We start from the raw sequence: 23,986 nt of genomic DNA on the forward strand, positions 1-23,986 counted from the left end.
AAACAGTAGCGCCACCAAGTCCTTCATAGTAGAGTTTAGAGTATTTGGGAAGCTTTTGGGAACATGCCAATTGTTGGGGTGCGGTCCAAACCCTGCTTGGACCTTGCAGTGGACTGTATGGAGGGAATTTCCGTGGGGCAAACCTTGGGCTGCTGGTTGGGTTGAGTCTTCCGTGGGGGGTGTTGGGTTGTCCCTTGTGATGATAGCAATCTCTCCGGTGACGGTAAGTAAAAACTCCTCGTTGAAGTAAGGCACACAATTTATTTACAAAAACTACACATTTATTTTGGCTTAAAAAACACACTACTTTGAAACGAATTTATTAACTACGAAACTACATTAAACATATATTTAGGCAAATTATTCAAGTTTCAACGGGGTCTCATATGACCTGTGCCAAATCGCTCTTAAGACTGAATATAATACTAGTGAAAAATGGTGACCCTTTTAAGGGGTTTTTCTTCATATGTTTGTTATCTTCTCGAACTACGGTTCGAAAATCAGCTGTTTCGCTCGTCATTAACGCCTTTCCTTAAGACCTTCTGCTTCGTGGGTTTTCGATTATCGACCATCGCAGCATCGTGGTTAGGGTCCATAGATAGTCTACCAACATCCCGGCCCATCCTGAAATAGCTCGTATTTCTGAAAAGAAAGAAAAGAAAACCTCGCGAACACAACGGGTGGGTGCTACTGATCCTTCTCCGAGAAACTAGGCTGCTGGTAATCTGGTTGAGACGACGCTGGTAAAACACAAAGCTTTTCGACTGGGCGCGTAGAAGGTCCTGTTGCAGTCTTCAAAGTGACGACCCTTATGACTCCATCAGGTCCTGGAAAAACTCGATCTACTCGTCCCATCTTCCAACGGCTTGGTGGTAAGTTATCATCCTTGATGACAACTAGCTGCCCGATCTTTACTTCAATTGGTGTCTTCCATCTTTTGAACCGCCCTTGAAGTTGCGTCAGGTATTCAACTCTCCAACGATCCCAAAAGTGCTGGATTCTTTTCTGCAGCGTTTGATTGTTGTTCAACCTATTCAAGGGGACATCGCGAACATCTCTCTCCGGTATTTGTTGTAGAGGTTCCCCAATAAGAAAATGCCCCGGTGTTAGAGGCTCGAGATTATCAGGATCATCCGTTAACGCTGTTATTGGTCTGGAGTTGAGGCAGTTTTCTACTTGCACCAAAAGCGTAGTCATGTCCTCAAATGAAACCACGTTCTCTCCTAGAACCTTCAAAAGATGTTTTTTGGCTGATCTGACTGCTGCTTCCCAGAGTCCTCCGAAGTGAGGTGCTCCTGGGGGTATAAAGTGCCATTGGATATTGTTGTTCGCACACTCCTTCGAAACTGCTTCCTTGTGGTGATCGTTGCGCAGCAGTTTGAGGATCTCTCGCAGATAATTTCGGGCTCCGACAAAGTTTGTCCCATTGTCTGAATAGATGTCTGAACAGTATCCTCTTCTACCGGTGAATCGTCGTAAAGCTTGGAGAAAACGTTCTGTGGATAAATCGGACACGAGTTCTAGATGTACAGCCTTCGTACACAGGCAAATGAAGACTGACACGTATGCCTTAACCGCTGGTTTTCTTGGAGCTGGCCGAATGTATACTGGGCCAAAATAGTCGACGCCTGTCCTTAGAAATGCTCGAGCTACGGTGACACGTGCTTGAGGTAGTTCTCCCATAAACTGCTCAATTGGGCTGGGTTTCGCTCGAAAGCATTTCATGCAATTATGCACAACCTGTCGTGGAACATTTCTGCCACCAAGTGGCCAATACTTTAGTCTCACTGTGCTTAGCAGTAGTTGAGAACCAGCGTGAAGTAGCTTGATGTGATAGTACTCGAATAACATCTTAGTAAACGGGTGTTTAGCTGGTAGCACAATGGGGTGCTTCGTATTTTCCGATTCCATGGATCTTCCTAATCTGCCTCCCACGCGAATTAGTCCTTCTGATGATATTCGTGGGGAAAACCATCTAAGTGGTGAACTTCGATGTACGTTTTCGTTTTTCATTAACGCCTTCCACTCAGCAGGAAATGATTCTTGCTGAATGCAGCGGATGATAGAAAATTCTGCTTGTTCCAATTCTTCGACGGTTAGTAAGTTTTTGCAGTTTTCTTCAGATTTCTTAAGAATACGCATGAGCCGCATCCAATAAGCGGTACTGCGTATTAGTTTGGTAAATGACGAAAACCTTCGGACATAGTCTTCACTGAAGTCTGATACTCGACTGGTGGTTGGATGTGCGGTACGACGAATTTCCTCTTCTGCTATTTGAGACTCCAAGGTGCCTGGCTGCTCCGGATAATGATTTTGCCCTAACCATTCAGGGCCCTTCCACCAAAGACTGCATCCCTCTATCTGATTTGGGTCCATACCCCGTGAGATAAGGTCTGCTGGATTTTGCAAGCCAGGAACATGTCTCCAAGTACAGTTTTCCGTAATCGTTTGTATTTTCGCAACACGGTTAGCTACGAAAGTGGACCACGTCGCAGGAATTGCCTTCAACCATTGAAGAACACACGTAGAGTCTGTCCAGAAATGCATGTCGATCTCCAATTTCAACGCTTCGCGTACCTTAACAGATAATTCCGCCGACAAAAGCGCTCCACACAGCTCTAGCCTCGGAATGGATTGGGATTTTAACGGTGCTACCTTCGATTTCGCTGCTAGCAAACATACGAGAGACCTTCCATGTTTGTCGATACTCTTGACGTAAGCGCACGCTCCATACGCACGCTCGGACGCATCCGAGAAGAAATGCAGCTCCATATTGACCGCCTCTGGTAAAACTGCACATCGCTGGATTTTCAGGTTATTCAGGATTGATAACTGTCCATGGAAACTTCGCCATTCTTCCTCTACTTCAATCGGAACTGGATGATCCCAACCGAGGGTTTTCCCGTCTTCCTGCAGCCGCCATAAACGCTGCATGAAGATTTTTGCACTCGTTGTAACTGCTCCTACGAGACCGAGGGGGTCGAATAGCATAGCGATAGCTGATAGGATTTTCCGTTTAGACAACCTTTCCTTTGCCGCAATTTGTTCAATGGTGAAGTTGAAGCGAAAATAGTCCTTATGTGGCTGCCATACCAGTCCTAATGTTTTCACCGATGGATCTGGATCCAAATTTATCTCATTGGTTTGCGGGAGAGCAAGATCCTCGATTTTCACCTCTCTTAAAGCTGCTGCTGAGTTGGATGCGAACTTCCTAAGACGGAAACCACCACTGTCTGCCAATTTGATAAGATCTGCGCACAATTTTATTGCATCACTCTCGGTATCGGTGCCTGTGATAACATCGTCCATGTAGACGTCATCTACCAATGCCTTAGATGCGCTTGGGAATCGATTGTACTCATCGCTCGCCAGCTGTTTCAACGTTCTGGTCGCTAGAAATGGCGCAGGTTTCGTGCCATACGTCACGGTTGCCAACTCGTAGGTTTCAACCTCCTTCTTCGTATCCGTTCTCCAAAGGATGCTTTGAAGGGGCATATCAGCTTCGCATATACCAATCTGTCGAAACATCTTCTCTATGTCCGCTATAATCATGACTCGTTTCATCCGACAACGCATGATGAGAGCTCGAAGCTCGTCCTGGATTACGGGTCCAACCAATAAGGCGTCGTTCAAGGATATACCGCTACTGCTTTTGGATGATGCATCAAACACAACGCGCACCTTGGTTGTTGTGCTTGCCTGCTTTATGACCGGGTGATGAGGAAGATAAACACGTTTCTCGGGACCCACATTCGCCCTGCGCATGTGTCCGAGCTCCAGGTATTCCGCCATAAAACCGTGATAGTGTTGACGTAGCTCTGGTTCCTTTTCCAGTCTACGTTCCAGGGATTGAAGTCGACGGAAAGCCATCTCCCGCGACTCGCCAATGGTTGCCAATATTTTTCCGTCCTTCGGTAGTGCAACGGTGTATCGCCCAGTAGAACTTCTGTACTTGGTTAGAGCAAACTGCGCCTCGCAACGTTGCTCTTCCGGGGAATAATTGTTCGGAGACCCTATCTCCTCACAAGACCAAAAACGAGTAAGAAGTTCATCCAGATCCACCTTGGAGGCCGTATTACAGATGATGCGCGACGAAGAAGCTTGACTTTCTACCGAACCTGTCACCAACCAGCCAAACACTGACTCAATCAGCATAGGTAAACCTTCGCCCAGCGGAATCTTGGTCTGACTCGGGAAAAATGAAAAGAAGTGCTGTATTCCTAGCACCATATCCAATGATGTTGATTTGAAAAACGCTGGATCTGCTAGTTCCACGCCCTGCGGGAATTTCCACGTAGAAACCGTCACGTTTGTTGTCGGTAGATCCGCGGTAACCTTGGGTAATAACAAGAAATCCATCGGCCGAGAAAATTCCGATGTTCTTGACCGTACGACCGCTGACACCTGATGCTTGACCGTGGTATTTGATTGACCGATTCCAAGAACAGAAATGTTCGACCGTTTTCGAGACACCTTCATAAGTTGACAGAGCCCTTCTGTCATGAAGTTGCATTCGGAGCCTGAGTCCAATAAAGCCCTTGCCTGGAACACCTTGCCTGCATCGTCTTCCACTAAGACGACAGCTGTAGCTAACAGAACGGTTGAGGAATGATTCCTTGCCATGTTCGATGAAACGGATCCTGAGTTGGCGGCTGAGGTGGTTGCTGAAGCGGATTGATTACTGTTGGCAGCAGATGCGAAAGGTTGCGATGGGCGAGTATAGTTGTTTCCTGCACTGTCGACGCGAAAGCAGACTAACGTATGGTGTTTTCCCTTGCATTTGCGGCAAACCTGGTTCGATCTGCAGTCCGAAGCTTGATGACCACGCCGAAAACAGTTTCTGCAGAGAGAATTTTGTCGCAGCAGCTTGTCTCGAGCGGAAGCACTCAACTTCAGGAACGTAGGGCAGGTGTACAACAAATGGGATTCCGGACAAGCGATGCAACTTCCGGCCATCATCTGTGCTGCGCTGTGACTTGTTCTGGCGACGTTGGGTTTCTTCGGCCATTGAAAACCTTCCTGCTTGTTATCGTGAGCCTTAGGTGGAAGCGATGCCAAGATTTTCACGCGGGTTTGGAGAAATTGGGTTAAATCTACCACCTTGTCCTGGTCCTGATGAGCACTGTGCTCTTCCCATGCCCGACGTGTTATTGGATCCAGTCTGGAGCACAACATTTCCAGCAACAACAGGTCCTTATATTCTTCCGGTTTTACCAATTGGTCCAGGGTTTGTACGACGCGTTCGAAACCTTCCAGTAGTGCCTGAATATCGACGGCCGACTCCTTAGCCACCTTGGGAAGTTTAAATAGGTTTCCAACCTGCCTGCGCTTCAACACCTTGCTGTCATTGTACCTGGCCATTAGGATGTCCCAAGCTACTGAATAGTTCGCCCTCGTAAGCGCCAACGGATCGATGAGAGCCCGCGCCTCGCCGGTGAGACAGCCCTTCAGGTAGTGGAACTTCTCAACCTCCGGTAAGTCTGTCTTGGTATGGATCAGGGATAAGTACAGGTCCCGGAAGCTCAGCCACTGGTCGATGTCACCGTCGAACGTTTGCAACTTAATTTGCGGTAGCCTGACATGCTCGATGGTTGGTTGAATTGACGAGTCCATCATACGGGTGGAATGTAGAACACTGGCACCTCCTTCCAGTTCCTTGATGCGTTCCAACATAGATGCCTTGGCGTTGTAGTACTTCGTGGTGAAATCCTGCCGTATATTGGAACATGTTGCTTCTTTCGACGAGTACTCTTCGTGCATCTCAACCTCGATCAGCGCGTCGTTGATCCGATCCCATAAATCGTCCAGTTTCTCCAGTCTAACCTGGATTTGTTGAGCTGAAGTAACTTCCCCCAGAGTGCTTGCAAAAATGGTTATTGATTTAAACATCTCCATCAACGCCTTCACCTTTGTTTGTAGATTGCGCAGCGGTGGATTTTTCGATGACAAACTGGAAGCGGATGTCGTAGCCATGGTTGTAGTTCACTCACACAAAATTCACAGGAGAAAATGCACGGTGTTAGGATTCAATTCTGACTCTAGCTTCGGCAAGGAACATACACTGTAGAGCTTAACTTACTTTAAAAAACTTAGTACTGCACTCCTCTACAGGTAGGCTCCTCCCAATCCAAAACTTGAATGGCAGTGCGCGATGTGAATTTAGCGCCTGGAGTAACGCTTCCAAAAGCCCTCGTTTACGCGTGAAGATTGATGATTAACCTCGGTATCGATCAGACAAGTGGTGTTGTGGGCAAAATAATAATGTTGTAGTTTCCAAATTCTTAAAGCTTCGACTAGAACATATACTCTGTAGAGCTTAACTTACTTTCAAGAAAATTCAGTTGCGCCTCTCTACAGGTATAGGTATCCAAAATCCAGAAAATGAAGCTCGAAATGCGTGGGAGTACAGCTGCTCCTCGAACTACGCAAATAAAATTGGTGCGCCTCGGTTTATTCCAAAATATTTCGGTTGACTCGGATTGATCAGTTTAGCAGGGTGTTATGGCAAGGATAATGATTGGATGTAGTATTTGTATTTTAATATAGCTTCGGCAGGACGTATACTAACGGTTCTACTAACCTAACCGAAAAAACTATTGCGCAGCATAAAATCCAAATAGCAGAAAATCCAAAAATTCTGCTGAACGGTGTACTTGCGGATCCAATGCAGTACAAACAAATAGGCAAATGCACAATTATGCACATTCAAACATCCAACTCGTTCGAATAGGAATATGTTGCATCATACAGTTGTGTTTGTGAGGTAAGATTGGCGGAGATCAGTATTTGCTAAGTCCAGCAACGGCCGGTCATATACTAAACGGTAGTCCGAAAAGTTTCACTAACCTGACCGAAAAAGGTGTGGTGCTCCGGAAAAACGTCTCGTCAGGTTAGTTTCGCGCGGTTCAATCGGTGGCAACCAGTCGTATGTTGCCAGTTGCTTCGGAGATGCTTCAAAAGCGGTGATAATCAGCTGATGACCATGAAAGCTGATGACCTTGGCCTTGGGTAAGTGTTGCAAATGGTTGCCGGCAGATTTACGATCGATGCAATTCAATCGTTCCTATAAGGCCACCGGGGGGAACTATTGATAACCAGTGAAGAAATCGGTGCAAAGGTGATGAAAATCCAATAATCACCACTCTGGTTGATGGTAATTTATTGGCCAAAGTGTTGTTTTTCGTTCTCTGGATTGATGACGTCACCAAAAAACGCCAGCTGAATGCCTTCCGAAAAGATCGATGACGTCACGGATGGCTTCGGTGGTTGTGATTTGTGACCAATTCCAATCAAAAGTAGTGGTGGTGATGACGGTGGAGATCTAGCGCGATCGTTTTGGTGTAGTTTCGTTGCTCGTAGTGTGCGTTCAGTTGGTTGGGGTTGGCGTAGCAATACAGCTCAGGATCGGGTTGTTTACGAATAGAAGATGGAAAGAAACGATGCAGTATTCATCGAGTGGTCCAAGCATCAACTGAACATAGACCTATTAGTGTATATTTACCTGGACAAACAGGATAATCCGCGAAGAAATAGCTCTATGTCTTCAGTTGCTGCTGTGATGACGATTCTTTTGAAGATCCGAAATGTATTCGACCGTTGATTGGCTGTTTAGTGTTGATCCACATCCACTAAACGGTTCGGGGTTTTTAGAAGTGCCGTGCTAAACGCAACAATTAATCATTAATTGGCGATAGCTAAGGTTCTTCTGGAGTGTCTAATGGTGAGCACGAAGAAGTTCCTACTAATCTGTGAGCTGCGGGTAGTGAGCGACGGTGATTTTGATGAGTTTTGCGGTTGTGCGATGAATATGATGTGTGTTTTTTTCCAATGGCGGTGTGCTGCAGAGATTGCTTAAACGGTGCTGATAATCCGGTTCGATTGGACCAAATGTTGGGGTGCGGTCCAAACCCTGCTTGGACCTTGCAGTGGACTGTATGGAGGGAATTTCCGTGGGGCAAACCTTGGGCTGCTGGTTGGGTTGAGTCTTCCGTGGGGGGTGTTGGGTTGTCCCTTGTGATGATAGCAATCTCTCCGGTGACGGTAAGTAAAAACTCCTCGTTGAAGTAAGGCACACAATTTATTTACAAAAACTACACATTTATTTTGGCTTAAAAAACACACTACTTTGAAACGAATTTATTAACTACGAAACTACATTAAACATATATTTAGGCAAATTATTCAAGTTTCAATGGGGTCTCATATGACCTGTGCCAAATCGCTCTTAAGACTGAATATAATACTAGTGAAAAATGGTGACCCTTTTAAGGGGTTTTTCTTCATATGTTTGTTATCTTCTCGAACTACGGTTCGAAAATCAGCTGTTTCGCTCGTCATTAACGCCTTTCCTTAAGACCTTCTGCTTCGTGGGTTTTCGATTATCGACCATCGCAGCATCGTGGTTAGGGTCCATAGATAGTCTACCAACACCAATAATTAAAAGAAAATTAGCTCCTCAGGTTATTTTTTAATAATTCTTGGACAAAATTTTGTCAAGAAAAGGTGCTTGCGAGATTCATCGACGGTTTAATTTTTACAAAAATTTACAAAAATGTGCAACAGTTCTCACATAAGAGCAGACATTTCGGAAGTGCATTTCTATAAATGAAATACGACACTGAAATAAAAGTATAAAAATCTAAAAATCTTAATCTTTTTCCACTACCAGAAACAGCTCAAACGCTCCGTTGATTCCAGACAAAACTTTCAAATTTGCAGTTTTGGTTCACATAAAACAGGCGTGTTTTCGATGGCAAAAATAACACCAATTTTTGAAGCTCAATGTACTGCTTAGCAGCAGCATCATATTTTTTCAAAAAAAAAAATTTAAATTTTAGAAGAAGACCTTAAAAATTGATTCTACTTACTTTTTCAGAGATCTCTGAAGGAAAAATCCATTTTAAACTAAAGTTTAAATTCAGCGAAAATTTTCTTCTTCTGGCACTCAATTGCAAAATCTTCAATTAATTTTCATTCTAGAAAATTCAATGATATTCATATTAAGTTTGATGGATTTTACAATATTAACAAAAACGACACAATAGACAAAAATGACAAAATTGTCAAAACAATACCAAATTGACAAGATTGAACAAATGGACCAAATCGACAAAATTCTCAAAAATGACAAATTTGACGAAATAGACTAAATTGAGAATCGAAAAAAAATTAAAAATATGACAAAATTGACATAAGGGGACACATTGACAAAAATGCCAGAAATGATAAAATTAACAAATTTGACAAAATTGACAAATTAAACAAAAATGATAAAAAACCCAAAATAATAAAAAAACCAAAATGACAAAATGCCTACATTTTTAAAGGTGATGGTTAAAGTTGTCAATTTGTCAAAATTGAATAAATTGTCAAAAAAAATCAAAACTCTCAAAATTGTCAAAATCGCCAAATTTTCGAAATTTTCAAAATTGTCAATTGTCAACATTGAACAAATATTCAAAATTGTCAAAACTGGCAAAATTGTCAAAATTACCAAAAATATCAAAATTGCCAAAATTGTGAAAACTGTCAAAATTGTTAGAATTTGCGGAATTTTTAAAATTGTTACAATTGCAAAAATTTTCAAAACTGCCAAAACTGTCAAAATTGCCAAAATTGAATAAATTGTCGAAACTGCCAAAATTTTCAATATTGCCAAAACTGCCAAAACTGTCCAAATTGTCAAAATTTTCAAAATTGACAAAATTGACGAAGTTGTCTAATTTGCCAAAATAATCAAATTTGTCAGAATTCCTACACCTCTTGTTTAATATTTTTAAATCAAAACTTTCTAAATGAAATGAAAAAATATGCATTTCCAAAAATGTAAAAAAGAAAAAATTATAACAAAAGTGTTTGTCTCGAAAAAAATTGATATTTTTTTCTGAATTTAATAAAAAACAGTTTGAATTTTGAACGATCTATCTAAAAATACATCATTAAGTATGATGATTTAACAGTAAACCGTTTCGAATTGCTACTCGGATGGTCAATTTTGTCATTGATGTTAATTTTGTAAATTTGATCAATTTTATCATCTATGATAATTTCATAACTCTTTAACTTATTTGTTAATTTTGAAATTTTTTTAAACTTTTGTCAGTTTAGCTACAATTTTATCAATTTTTGTTGTTTTGTTTGAATTTTTTTTAAATTGGAAATTTAGACAAAAAATCATGCAATTTTAAAAAGTGATAAAATTGCAATAAAAATATAAAATAACCAAATTGTCAGTAACAACTAAATTGGTAAAAATTACAAAATTGACAACTTAACAAAATCGACACAAATGCCAAAACGAAAAAATATAAATTGTTGACATAATTTTCAAAAAAGTAATAATTTTAAAAATTTTAAAAATCAATTGTTAATTCGACCGATTATGAGACCGAACGTTACCGCATCGTATTTTACTCCAGCGATTTACCCAATTATGTTTTCAAAATATTTTTTTTTTCACTTCAGAGGTCAATCCGGACAAACGTTAAATTATTTAAAACACATGGTTGGGCGCGTTTTTTTAAATTGTATTCTTAATTTTTATTGTTAAATTATCTTATGCTGTGACTACAAAAAGAGTAAATTGAGATAATACATATTTAAAAAAAAAAAATAGAAACTGGATCATACAGGATATTCCAGGATCCAGTAATCTAAAAATCATCAATAAGTTGGAAATAAAGTAATTTTTATGAAAATTCTGATATTTTACAAATACTTTTATCTTAAATACAACTTTAAATTTTTATATTTTTAAAACATTGTGGATTTACTGCGTTAGAAATTCTTCAATCATAATTTGTTGATTCAGAAGTAAGAAAACTATCATTTGTTCATCATTTGTATTCACATATAATTAACAGACAAGACTGTAAGAAAGGCTAAAATCCACTATAAAGTGTATTGAATCGGGATTATATTTTAAATTGAATCAGCATTATGAGTTCAATTTATACCACACAGTTAGCTACTGCTGGACAAAAGTCGGTCGTACAAATACCATACTTCTAATCCGAAAATGCTGTTGCTCATTTTCAACACATGCACATTTTCTTCCATTTGTCTATCCGTACCGTATATAATTTTATATTTTAAAATTGCTTATTAGAGGAAAAACTTTTCACCGATAGGATCGAAAAAAAATTTTAAAAAAAATATTGGAGAAAATTCACAGATTTTTACATATTGTTTTTTCTTCGCATTCTCATACTCATCGAATAAAAATGTTCAGATTATTGTTAAAAAATTGGGTTGAAAAAGTTCAATGAAACAAAATATGTTCATATTTTCCTTCCCCGATGTTGTTGTCATACAAATGAAACGGTCAGCTGCCACGCGCCGATCATTATTACCCAATATCAATCATGATCGGCGCGTGGCATCTTCGTTTGTTCTAGAACCGCATCGGGCATTATAATAAAAACCAGTCTTTTAAAGTAATTGCCTTCTTTTAATATCTTTTCCAACGGTAGATATTGACAGTAACAAATTAAGAAATGTTTTGATTGTGTAATCACTGAGAGTAAGGCTGACTAGATTTAAAAAATAGCGGATTCCGGGAAATATCAATCTTGGTCATCAGGGACAAGACAATATGTAAAACTTCTCATGACTCAAAGGATTACATATCCTATGAATCGAAAAGATAAAAAAATCATATATAAGATGCAACTTTCGTGTTGAGATGCTATTCAGTGTCAATCGATCGTTGACGAGAGTTTTACTTGAAGTGCGAAATGTCTGGCAATGGGCAACAGTCTCTTGGGGTTGTCGAGTTCTACCATAACTCAACGATCCTTATTGTTGGAGGGACCGGTTTCTTGGGGCAAATTCTGCTGGAGAAAATTCTTCGCAGTTTGCAACCGAAGAAAGTGTATCTGCTGATTCGAGAAAAGCGAGGTCAGACAGTTGATCAACGTCTAGACGAACTGTTAAGTGGAAGGGTAAGTTCGATTTGTTTGATTTATTTTACGTTGGTTCTGAATCGAACGGTATTTTTTAGCTGTTCAACAAAGTCCGAATAACATCGTTGAAGGAAAAACTTCGACCCTTGGAAGTGGACTTTACCAAGGATAATCTATCGTTAAACGATGATCAGCGGGAAGAATTGGCCAATGAGGTCGATGTCGTCTTTTACCTGTTAGCGTCAGTGCACTTTAACCAAAGACTGGATCGAGCTTTGCAGATCAACCTCGAATACGCTAGGCGCGTTTACAGTATGCCTTTTCAACACTTGAAGGCTGTAGTCCACGTATCTACAATGTATGCGAACAGCGATCAACGGATGATCGAAGAGAAAATTTATGAGGAAGAAATTTTCGGAGGATACCAAAACTTGAAACGAATCCTCGATGAACTTACCCCTTCAGAGATTAAACAGATTACGCCACACATCTTGAGAGGACTACCCAATACGTACACATTTAGCAAAAAGTGTGCCGAGTTAATGGTCCAGGAAGAGTTTGGGGATCTACCATTTGGAATCTTTCGACCACCGATAAGTAACTTGAACACACTTCGTAGCCTGCCTTTGAAATCTTCTACTGATACAACTCTTTTCCACAGTCAGTTCTAGCTATCAAGACCCTGTAGTTGGATGGACCAACAACTTGAACGGTTTCGGCGCATTCGTGTCCGGTATTTACACGGGAGAGCTACGAATACTTCCAATCGATGTGGAGAAGCACCCCTTTATAGCACCGGTAGATTACTGTGCCAACGCAATGCTGTGCTGTGCGGTAGATCTGCATCGAAGACGCGATCAGTATTCGAGCTTCGTTCCAGTTTACAACTACGCCTTCGACAACCCTGAGCTAACTTGGGGACGATTCTTTAATTTCCTTATGGATGGTTTACCGCCTGTTCAGAGATACGTCAAGTAAGTCTAAGCCAAACCAAACCAAATACGCTCTCGATAACCATCATACTTTCTTCAACAGTGGATACTTGTTGATGCGGAAAACCAAAAGCCCCAAAGCTAGTCAACTCTGCTATTCGATCCGGAGATTGGAGGGTCTAGTATCGGATGTATTCGCAAGACTGCTAAGAGGTGATCAAACGAAGCACTGCCTTAAGGTTGCGGAACAGTCCATATGGTATGCGGAAAGCATGAAGTTCTTCAGTCTCAACGACTGGCATCTGCAGAATGACAACTTTTGCCGTGTTTTGGATGCTCTTGATTCTGCCGAGAGACAAATGTTCGGTTGTGATCTGCGCCAGGTTGATTGGAAGGCCCACGTCACCAGTATAGCTCCCGGGGTGATTGAGTTTATGGAGAAAGGTGATAAATAAATCTAAATATGTAGTTCTGTAATCTGAATTTTGAGATAAGAGTAGGTTTGGAATATAAAATGAATTAATTCTAATAAAAAACAAAATTTACAAATAAAACTAACACAACTGTTTTGTGAATTTAAGTTGGTTTTTTCTGTTTTCTTTTTTAAATATGAAATGTGCCTAGTCTTGTCTAGGATTGCGATTCAACCGTTCTAGGAAAAAATGACTTCCTGCTTTCTCAATACTTTCCTAACCTTCACCATTCAAACTAAACTTTTTTTTTATCGCTTTGATTAGTCTTAACATTCAAGAGCCGAGAAAAATGCTTTCTTGAACGACAACGGTTTTGGTTTTGATGTTGTTTTAAATGCTTTGACATTGGGAATTGTTTAAAACGTTTAAAATTGATATTTCACTTCCCCTTGTTATTTTATATTGAGGATCATTACTGCAGTATACAACCTGACCTAGCCTTTTCAGAATCAAGAAAATCATATAATGATTTTAGATAGTGTATTTTTAATAAACTTTATAAGATAAGCTTGGATTTTAACATTTTAAGACCATATATTTTATGATTTGAACGATTATTCTGAATCCTTTGAAGCGAATTTAAATGACTTTTGCATAGTTCTAGTTTAAAAATTTCCAATTTGAGTACTTCCAGTTTGGAAATTATTAGTTATTGAAACGTTTCATTCAAAAATTCGACAGAGTTATGAAGGTTTTTTTTTTTCAGCATTTTGAAAAGATATAATAACATTAAGTGCAAAATTGTTTCCAATCCTTCCTGACGTGATTTTGGAGTTATTATTTACTTCGTTTTGTAACAGAATTTCTATCTAATGATTTTTCATACATCTAAAAAATTAATATATTTTGGCTTTGATTTCAGATGTATTTCGTGTATATACGTTTTATGATTGGCTTGATTTGATCGTTGTTGAGGTGTCTAATTTTGTCTCAAAGACCCTCAAAACAATTTTGGTTTTTAAGGATTCTGAGTGTTTTAGTACATTTTTGGATTGGTGTTACACTTTTATTTTGATGGATAATTGAACTTATTGCTTAATATTTTATACTGTTTTTGATTAAGTTAAATTGTTTATCGTTTTTTCCTTATTTGTAACAAATTCGGTTCAACCTTAATTTTATCTTGAATTTTTTATTCCTATAACATCTTAATTTCACAACATTTTCATCTATTGTTTTGTTTTTACTCATTTTCTTTTTATAATTCTTGGAACATTTTTTTTATTGATACTTTTTTTAATTACTTTTTTTTTGCTTCCATTTAAAGTTTATGTTTGAATTTTAATTAACATTGTTATAATTTTATAACATTGTTATAATTTTACGGTTTTTGGTTTTACTGTTTTTTATTTTGTTTTCGTTTTACCGGATTCAATTTTGTTTCTTCTCATAATTTTCATGATAACCTCTCTTTTTTCCTTAATTTTTTTTTCGTTAACCCTTCATTTCATGATTTTTTATTTTTTCTCAAAAATCGTTTTAAACAGTTGGAAATCATGAGTACATCAAGAAAAAAAATTAAAATAAAATACGACTTTTCACTTTTTCCATACATTAATTGTTGCAAATTTGTTACTTTATGAAACAAAGGGTTAAGGCTAAGACCTACACGATTTTTTATATTCATTCGGTTCTTTTTTGACTTTTTTTCTTTTACCTTTCATTATTTCCACAGTTTGTTTCGTATTTTTCTGTTGGTTTTGTTTTACATATTTAAAGTTTTTCAACTAGTTTATTTTTTCCGATATTACTGTTTTTCCTTATATGTTTAATTTTTTCAATGTTTTTCAATAATTTTCCATTTCTTATTTTTGGTATTTCATCAACTTCTTTTATAAATTTGTTTTGTTCCATTTTTTTTTACAAATTTTTCTTTCTGTTTTTTTCTTGGACATTCGATTTTCGGCATTTTACAATTATTTTAACCATGTAGATAAGTTAATGTATCCGGTTGTTTTTTTTCAGTTTTCTTTTCAAAAAGTTGTCCATTTTTTTATTTTTTTGGTATTTTTATACAAACTAAAATCTATTTCTGCTATTTGTAATATTTTTTTCTGTATTACTGTTTCTTCCAATTTGATTGATTTTGCTCTATTTTTTTGAATTTTTTTCTGTATTTTATTGGCGGCCAATCTGAACGGTTACGATGAAGAATTTGTGTATAAAATCCTACGCAAACACGAAAGAAAAAGGTTCCGAAGTAATGCCACCACTTTCAAACCAGAAAAGGAAGAATCCCAAAGGGTCAGTTTGCCGTTCCACCCACCACTGACCAATGATATTCGGAAGATCCTCTCCAACCACGGTTTGAAAGTGGCTTACAAAAGTTCCAACACCCTAAAAGATTGTTTGGTTTCACTAAAGGATAAGGTGCCTCCGGAGGAAAGATCTGGTATCTACGAGATACCTTGCGAGGCCTGCCGGCGGTCTATATTGGCCAAACAAGGCGCAAATTTAAAACACGGATAAAGGAGCATAAAAACGCCGTAGAAAACAACAGATCCAACGAATCTAGTGTAGCCGCCCATGCATCAGAATTCAACCATTCCATAGATTGGAAAAAGGTGAAATTCAAAAAATGTGTTCGAAAAGCGTCACATTTAAACGCCTGGGAATCGATGTACATCACGACTTCAGAGAGGCCTTTAATGAACGAGGATGACGCGCCTATCATTTCGCCGCTTTTCAACCTGGCAAACAAAAATGTATAAAAACCAACCCCTCTTCGACAAATACTGCGTGACAGTATGATGCTGTGTTAGTGTTTTTCTTCTACGTAGTCAGTCGGACATCGTCCTGTAGATGGGCAACATCGAGCCCGAAACCGGTCGACAAAAAGGTAATTTTAGTTCCTTTTTTCCGTTAGTAAGAACGTTAAGTGTCGTGTACTGTAATACGTCGTGTGTTATTTGTGTAGTTAAAAGTTCTTACGTTGGCACAACCCACTAAAATGAGTGATATAGAGGCGACAACCTCACAGTGCTTTCGCCTTTATGGCCGACTGTTTACCAAAAAGAAGAAATTGTTATTGGATATCCAATTCCTAACAAAGTGTAGAAGAAGGGGTTTGGTTCCAAAATTTATAAGCATAAAAGCATCGACACATAGTCGAGCAAGTGATAAAGCCACCAAAAGTGCACAAAAAATATGGTTGGCTGAAGAAATTAAATCCAAACATCAATCATTATCAATTGTTGAAGAGCAGCTATACGCGCTTCACTTGAAGCTATTGAGAAAAGAAGAATTCCACACAGCTGCCGAGTGCATAGTGCTGCAGTGCGCCGCGAAGAAAAAGATGTGTTGGCAGACGGCGCTTAGTGGTTTAAACGGCAATCTGTGCAAACGTATAATTGCTACAAAACAAAAGCACCGCAAAAAATTGGCTTCTCTTGCAAACGGCCAGCCAACAAAGAAGAATACGGGGGTACCAAAAACTATTGAGAAATTTGTAGTGAATCTGTCGTCAATTCAATTGACGGAAGATGAGAATGCCATGCTAAATAAAGGGTTGAATTTTGCCGTGGCCCAAGAAAGTGCCCCAGTTGCCGAGATAGTGAACAATATCGAAAGCGCTATACAGTTTAGGAATTTTCCTTCCAAAGCTGCTCTGCGCCACGATGTTGAGAATTCTATTCTCAAAGCCGCAAAAAGGAAAAAGTGTCGCTCAAAACGGGGGATAGGCAGTCCTGAAAAAGTTATTGCTCAGCTTAAAAAACATGAAGTTGTTTTTACGCGGGCGGATAAAGGTAATGCCGTAGTAATTTTGGATCGACAAGATTACGACAATAAGGTTCGGGACATGATTTCTACAGGGCCGTACGAAGAATGCATGTACAAAAATGGCAAGCCAAAAGATCCTCTCAATTCGTTGATCGAGGAGGCTAACAACGCAAGGCAAAAAGTAGCCCATTTAATGGGTGAACAAAAATTAGAAAGAAAATTTCTAGTTCCGAACCCAAAAGTAGCCTCCCTGTATTGCCTTCCAAAAATACACAAAAACCCGATTGCGATGAGGCCTATTTCTTCGAATATTTGCACTCCAACTGAAAAAATGGCAGCATGGCTGGTCGAGGAAATGAGAAAATACCCGATCAAGCACGGAAAAAGTGTCAAAAATTCGGTGGATCTAGTTGAAAAATTGGAAAATTTCAAAGTGCGTCGAGGTGAGATTTTGGTTTCATTTGACGTCTCCGCACTTTTTCCTAGCGTCCCCATTCCTGACGCCTTACGCAGTCTTCGGAGACATTTGGAAAAACGCAGAGCACCACCAAATTGTATAGAAGCGTACGTGACCATAGCTGAGGTATGTATGAACCAGAATTATTTCATATTCCGGGGAAGATTTTTCAAACAAACCTTTGGCCTCAGTATGGGAAGCAAACTCTCCCCTTTGCTCGCTGAGCTGTTCATGAGCGATTTTGAAGGCGATCTCGAAAAAAGGGAAAAACTTTTCCCCCGAGTTTGGTGGCGCTACGTCGACGATATCTTCGCCACAGTTAAAGAAAGATATCTCCCACAAACTCTCGAGCTCTTGAATAGCCAACACAGCTCGATCAAATTCACCGTCGAAAAAGAAGTGGATGGAAAACTCCCTTTTCTCGACCTGCTCATCTCCAGAAAAGATGATAGCACGGTGAAATTTGGAATCTACCGAAAACCGACATCAACCGATCGCTACATAACGGTAGATTCAAATCATTCTGGTGCACAAAAACAAGCTGCGTTTCATTCAATGGCACACCGTTTGTTCAACATACCGATGGAAAACAGCGAGTTTGAAAGCGAAAAAGAAAGGATTTTATTGGCGGCCAATCTGAACGGTTACTATGAAGAATTTGTGTATAAAATCCTACGCAAACACGAAAGAAAAAGGTTCCGAAGTAATGCCACCACTTTCAAACCAGAAAAGGAAGAATCCCAAAGGGTCAGTTTGCCGTTCCACCCACCACTGACCAATGATATTCGGAAGATCCTCTCCAACCACGGTTTGAAAGTGGCTTACAAAAGTTCCAACACCCTAAAAGATTGTTTGGTTTCACTAAAGGATAAGGTGCCTCCGGAGGAAAGATCTGGTATCTACGAGATACCTTGCGAGGCCTGCCCGGCGGTCTATATTGGCCAAACAAGGCGCAAATTTAAAACACGGATAAAGGAGCATAAAAACGCCGTAGAAAACAACAGATCCAACGAATCTAGTGTAGCCGCCCATGCATCAGAATTCAACCATTCCATAGATTGGAAAAAGGTGAAATTCAAAAAATGTGTTCGAAAAGCGTCACATTTAAACGCCTGGGAATCTTTTCTATTCGTTTTTTCCTTTCTCTATAGTTTTTTACTCTTTTTTCCTTTTTTTAAGTTTTTGTTTAAAATTTGTTTTTTAAATTATTATTTCATTTTTTTATCTATATTTAAACATTTTTGTGAGTTTTTTATGTTACTTTCCAATTTTTTTTTTATTTGTTTGTTTCTATTTTGAACTTCTTCTCAAAAAAGTTTTTTTTTTTAATTTTTGTTTTGAATTTTTTATTGTTTTCTATTCTCTCATTTTTTTATTGTTCTCAACTTAATATTCAAATTTGAAAAAAAAATTTCACGATTTTTTCGATTTTTTCTTTTTGTTAATTTTTCATTCTTTTTGTTTTTTTTTAAATTTTATCGAAATGTATCAATTTTTCCAACTTTTTTTTCTATTTTTTTTTAATTTTTTTCATATTTGTTATTTTTTCTCTTATTTTTATATTTTTATGTTTTTCTTTTCTATTTTATTTTTGTTTTTTTCTTTTCTTTCCATATTTTTCCTTTATATTTGTTTTTATAATTTCTCCTATTTTTCTATAGTTTTTTCTATATTTTTATATTTTTAAGAATTTTTAAAAAAAAATTTCAATTATTTTTTATATTTTTGTATTTTTTGTAATTTTTTTAATTTTTTTTTAAATTAGTTTTTTTTCAAATTAAAAAAAAAAAAAAAATTTTGATTTTTTTTCATATTTTTTATTTTTTATTTGTTTTATTTTTTTCAATTTTTTCATTTATTATCTTTTTTATAATTTTTTTTTTTATATTTTTTTCATTTTTCTTAATTTTTTTTAATTTCAAATTTTTTGCTATTTTCTTTTAAAATTTGGTTTTTTTCTGTTTTTTTTTTCTATTACAAAGGTCCTATTTTTCTTTATTTTTTCTATTTATTTGTATATATTTTTTCTTTTTTTCTATTTTTTCATTTTTTCTATTTTTTCATATTTTCTATTTTTTTTCATATTTCTATTTTTTCATTTTTTCTATTTTTTTTTTCATATATTTTTTTTTCTATTTTTCTATTAATTTTTTCGATTTTTTTTATTTTAATCTTTTTTTTTTTATTTTTTTTCAATTTTTTTATTTTTTTTCAATTTTTTTATTTTTTTTTTCAATTTTTTTATTTTTTTTTTCATTTTTTTTATTTTTTTTCAAATTTTTTATTTTTTTTCAATTTTTTTATTTTTTTTCAATTTTGTTATTTTTTCAATATTTTTGTTTTTTTTTCAATATTTTTGTTTTTTTTCAATGTTTTTTTTCAATTTTTTAAATTTTTTTTTTCAATTTTTTTTAATTTTTATTTCTTTTTAATTTCTTTATTTTATTCAATTTTTTAATTTTTTTTTTTGTTTTTAATTTTTTTATTTTTATTATTTTTTTCAACTTTTTTTCAATTTTTTATTTTTTTTTTAATTTTTTTTTTGCAATTTTTTTATTTTTTTTCTATTTTTATATTTTTTTCAATTTTTTTAATTTTTTTTTCAATTTTGTTTTTCAAATTTTTTTAAATATTTTTTTCAATTTTTTTTTCTTTTTGCTTTTTTTCAATTTTTTCTATTTTTTCAATTTTTTTTTCAATTTTTACAATTTTTTTTTAATTTTGAAATTTTTTTTTTCAATTTTTTTTTATATCTTTTACATTTTTTTTTCAATTTTTTTTTCAATTTTTTTTTCAATTTTTTTTTTAATTTTTTATTTTTTTTCAATTTTTTTTAATTTTTATATTTTTTATTCATCTGTTCATCTATTTATTAATTTTTTATTTTTTTCATATTGTTTTATATTTTTTCCCTAGTTTTTTAAATGTTTTTCAACTTTTTTGGGTTCTATGAAAATTTTTCTTTTTTTTTATTTTAGCTTTTTTTTATTTTTTATTTTTTTATTTTTTCTTCTTTTTCCGATTTAAGAAAAAATTATTGATTTTATTATTTTTTCTATTATGTACTTTATTTTTTTCTTATTCTATAGATTTTATTTTTTCTTATTTTCAAAATGTTTTTTTATAATTTGAATTTTTTTTAATTTCTTTTACTTTTTTTCTTTTTTAAATTTTTTTTTTTAGTTTGTCAACATTTTTTTTTTTGTTTTTATTTCAATTTTTTATTATTTTTTAAATTTGTTTTGTTTTTTCAATCTTGTTTCTTTTTATTTTACTTGTTTTTGAAGTTGTTTTTTTCTTGATTTTTTTATATTTTTTGTTTTTTTTTCTATTTTTTTTTAAATTTTTTGTTTTTTTTTTTCAATTGCGGACCTTGGAGCCAAAAGGGGTAAGTGCATAAAAGCCTATTTCGAGAAAACACGCTTTTTAATTGATATGTTTGGCCGTTTTCCATATATTCCTGAAGAATTTGTATTTTTCTATCGAATGTAAAAGTATGTAAAAAAGATTCTAAAAATTTGAAATGTGAAGAATTCTTTGGCATTATTAACTCGAAATCGACCATTTTGTCACTTATACGCCTTTGGCTCTGAGAGCCTCAATTGTTTTTTTTTCGGTTGGTGTTTTATTTTTTTTTTGTTCCGTTAGATTTTCTGTTGTTTTCCCTGTTTCCATCTTTTTTTTTCATTCTTACTATTCTACCATTATGTTATCACAATTCTTCAAATTGGTATTTTAATAGATTTAGTAGTTTTTATGTTGTCCTTTTCTGGTCTGTTTTCTGCTTTGAGTTTTTTCTGTTTTTTTCCTTCTTTCGATTTTTTTATTTTTCTTATTTTTGCTTCAGGTTTTTTTTTCAGCACCTGATTTAAAGCGGGGTACGTAATATTAACTATTTTTATTTTATTTTTTTCATGTTTTGAGTACACTGGATTTTAAAAGTTTTTTTTTGCCATTATAGTTATACATTGTGATTTTTTTACCCATAAGGTACAATTTTATTATATAAATTTGACAATATTTTGTGTTGAATTTTTTTGATATCGTAATTGGCATTAAATGTCCATTAGACTAAGTCGATTTGGGGTGATTTTTGAATTTCTCAAACCCTGGGGTCTTAAAAGCTTCGTTTTGGTCCAAAACTCATCTATGATTTTTTGCAGAATTTTTAAGTAACGTTTACATGAGTAAATTTGAACTTTTAGGTTTGTATGGGAAAATTGAATATTTTGTACTGAAAAATCAACATCATTTTTGTTTCTTCCGTGGAACCGAGCCTGCTTATGGTTTTGTGCCAATTTATAAATTCTCTAAAGGAAATTCTCCGCTGAACATCTTTGTTGAATATTATAACTTCGTATCTTTTTAGACAAAAAAGTTAATAGCTGTTAAACAGGTGTATGTCTTTTTGCATTGATAAACAATAAATTCGATTGACACCACTGATTGTACCCCACGAAGTATTGCATGAAAAGTGGTCATGCAATATCTCGCTAGGCATCCAGCAGTGGTGTCAATCGAATTTATTGTTTATCAATGCAAAAAGACATACACCTGTTCAATAGCTAATAACTTTTTTGTCTAAAAAGATACGAAGTTACAAAGATGTTCAGCGGAGAATTTCCTTTAGAGAACTTATAAATTGGCACAAAAACCATAAGCAGGCTCGGTTCCACGGAAGAAACAAAAATGATGTTGATTTTTCAGTACAAAATATTCAATTTTCCCATACAAACCTAAAAGTTCAAATTTACTCATGTAAACGTTACTTGAAAATTCTGCAAAAAATCATAGATGAGTTTTGGACCAAAACGAAGCTTTTAAGATCCCAGGGTTTGAGAAATTCAAAAATCACCCTAAATCGACTCAGTCTAATGTCCATACTTTTTCAACTCGATTTTTTTTTTTTAATTGGGAATGAAATGAAAAACTTTTCACGATGTTTTTTAAGATTCAAATGCTGTTTTGGGAACAATGCGTGTTTTGAAAATGCAATGACTCGCTTCCAAATTAACTTTTATAACTAATGATAAAACTAAAGTAAAGGAAGAATACTTTGCAAAACGCAAATTAGATTGCATTTATATTTTAATTTTTATTTCTTTGATGCCGGCAATCTTTCTAGATTTTTGGAAGAATATATTTCTCTTGTATTTTTACTTACATGATTATTAAAAGTGGGTTTTAGCTAATTACCTGAAAGGAAAGTAAATAAAATCAATTAATAAAACTCAAATTTGTGGTATAGAATAGGAAAACAGTTTTCAACCGATAACAACTTCAACCCCCCAATGATTTTTTTGCCAGGGGGATGAGAGTTCAGTTAGTAAATGTAATATGGATTTGATCATATTGTCACATTCGACCTTTCAAGAACCTAATCCAACCTTGAAGACAATCATATTCGGCTTAGCACTGACCAGGCTTATAACACTGATCATCAAAATTTCAAATCTTTACGAGTTTTTTTTCTTTCTAAATTCATCCAGACAGCACACCACTTACAGGCATCATTCAGACTAATCAAATTTAGTGATTTATCGTTTTCCTTAAATAGCTTCGTTGCTTGCTTCACACCTGAATCAATCAAACGGCGCGCGCGTCAAGTAGAGGTCAATCTTTGATGCAGCAAAAAAAATCAGCAAACCAAACACTATAAATCATATTGATTTGAGACGCTGATTTACGAGCGGGCTAAGTCTTAACAACAACCCCGAAAAATATAAGAGTTTCGCCCTTGAAAATCAATCGAACGAATCCCGATTCTGAGCGGGCGCCATCCTTATGGCATGACCCTATCGATTGCAGTTCGAGAGGATTGCTAGAACAACTTTTGAAATATAATTTTCACATTCTGAATATCACACACTTCGGCGAAGGTCTCAGTGCCTATATGCGTCAGTCAGGGCAATCAATAGATCACCACGATCGGTCGGCAACATAAGTAGCAAAAAAGAAGTATCTGAAAAGGTTGACAGCCCCAAGACCCAACAACCACACGAATAGATGGACGGATTGGCACTTGCCTCGGGGAAGGCAAAAATATTATAATAAACGAATGAACCTGTGATAGGCAACGAAACCGATCGTTTAAACCGGGGTAACTAAATCTCTTTGAAATCAAAACATTCAAATTGACAGCGTTGACCCAGATCGCTGTCAGCTCTACAATAAAGCACAGTAAGGATGAATGAATGAATGAACGGCTTCGTCGTCGTCGACGGTCAAGTTCCGACAGACGTTTTTTCGAGGAACAACAATGATCGTGCCCTAGGGGGCACGGTAATTGATTTTTGTGTTGGCATCTGGTAGTTTTGTCGGGTTGATTTCGAGCTGCAGGTGAACCACCTGTTTTTTTTTCAACTACTGCTGCAATTTCAAAGGAATCGAAAAAGGCTTGATTTAAACAGACTGCGCGTAGATAGAGCATTATTGGAAGCAAAATCGTGAATTTTGTCATTGAAATATGTATAAAAAACATTCATGAAATGAAATTTTTTG

General features: G+C 36.1%; 3 protein-coding genes across 3 annotated transcripts; 2 read left to right on the forward strand and 1 right to left on the reverse strand.

Annotated features, from left to right (window-relative positions):
• Positions 1-687: 687 nt before the first annotated feature.
• On the reverse strand, positions 688-5,973 carry LOC129753835 (uncharacterized). The gene has a single exon (XM_055749683.1). It carries the CDS (start codon positions 5,971-5,973, stop codon positions 688-690), a length of 5,286 nt encoding a protein of 1,761 aa, XP_055605658.1.
• A 5,731-nt stretch (positions 5,974-11,704) lies between these two features.
• LOC129758732 (fatty acyl-CoA reductase wat-like) lies at positions 11,705-13,384 on the forward strand. The gene is made up of 4 exons (XM_055756336.1): positions 11,705-11,942; positions 12,002-12,500; positions 12,565-12,877; positions 12,939-13,384. Exons 1-4 carry the CDS (start codon positions 11,736-11,738, stop codon positions 13,288-13,290), a joined length of 1,371 nt encoding a protein of 456 aa, XP_055612311.1. The 5' UTR covers positions 11,705-11,735; the 3' UTR covers positions 13,291-13,384.
• Positions 13,385-16,258: 2,874 nt separating this feature from the next.
• Positions 16,259-23,679, forward strand: LOC129753836 (uncharacterized). The gene is made up of 3 exons (XM_055749684.1): positions 16,259-17,202; positions 17,677-18,437; positions 23,627-23,679. Exons 1-3 carry the CDS (start codon positions 16,259-16,261, stop codon positions 23,677-23,679), a joined length of 1,758 nt encoding a protein of 585 aa, XP_055605659.1.
• The last annotated feature ends 307 nt before the right edge of the window (positions 23,680-23,986 follow it).

The sequence above is a fragment of the Uranotaenia lowii genome, chromosome 3 (assembly GCF_029784155.1).
Source record: "Uranotaenia lowii strain MFRU-FL chromosome 3, ASM2978415v1, whole genome shotgun sequence".
Lineage (NCBI taxonomy): Eukaryota > Metazoa > Arthropoda > Insecta > Diptera > Culicidae > Uranotaenia > Uranotaenia lowii.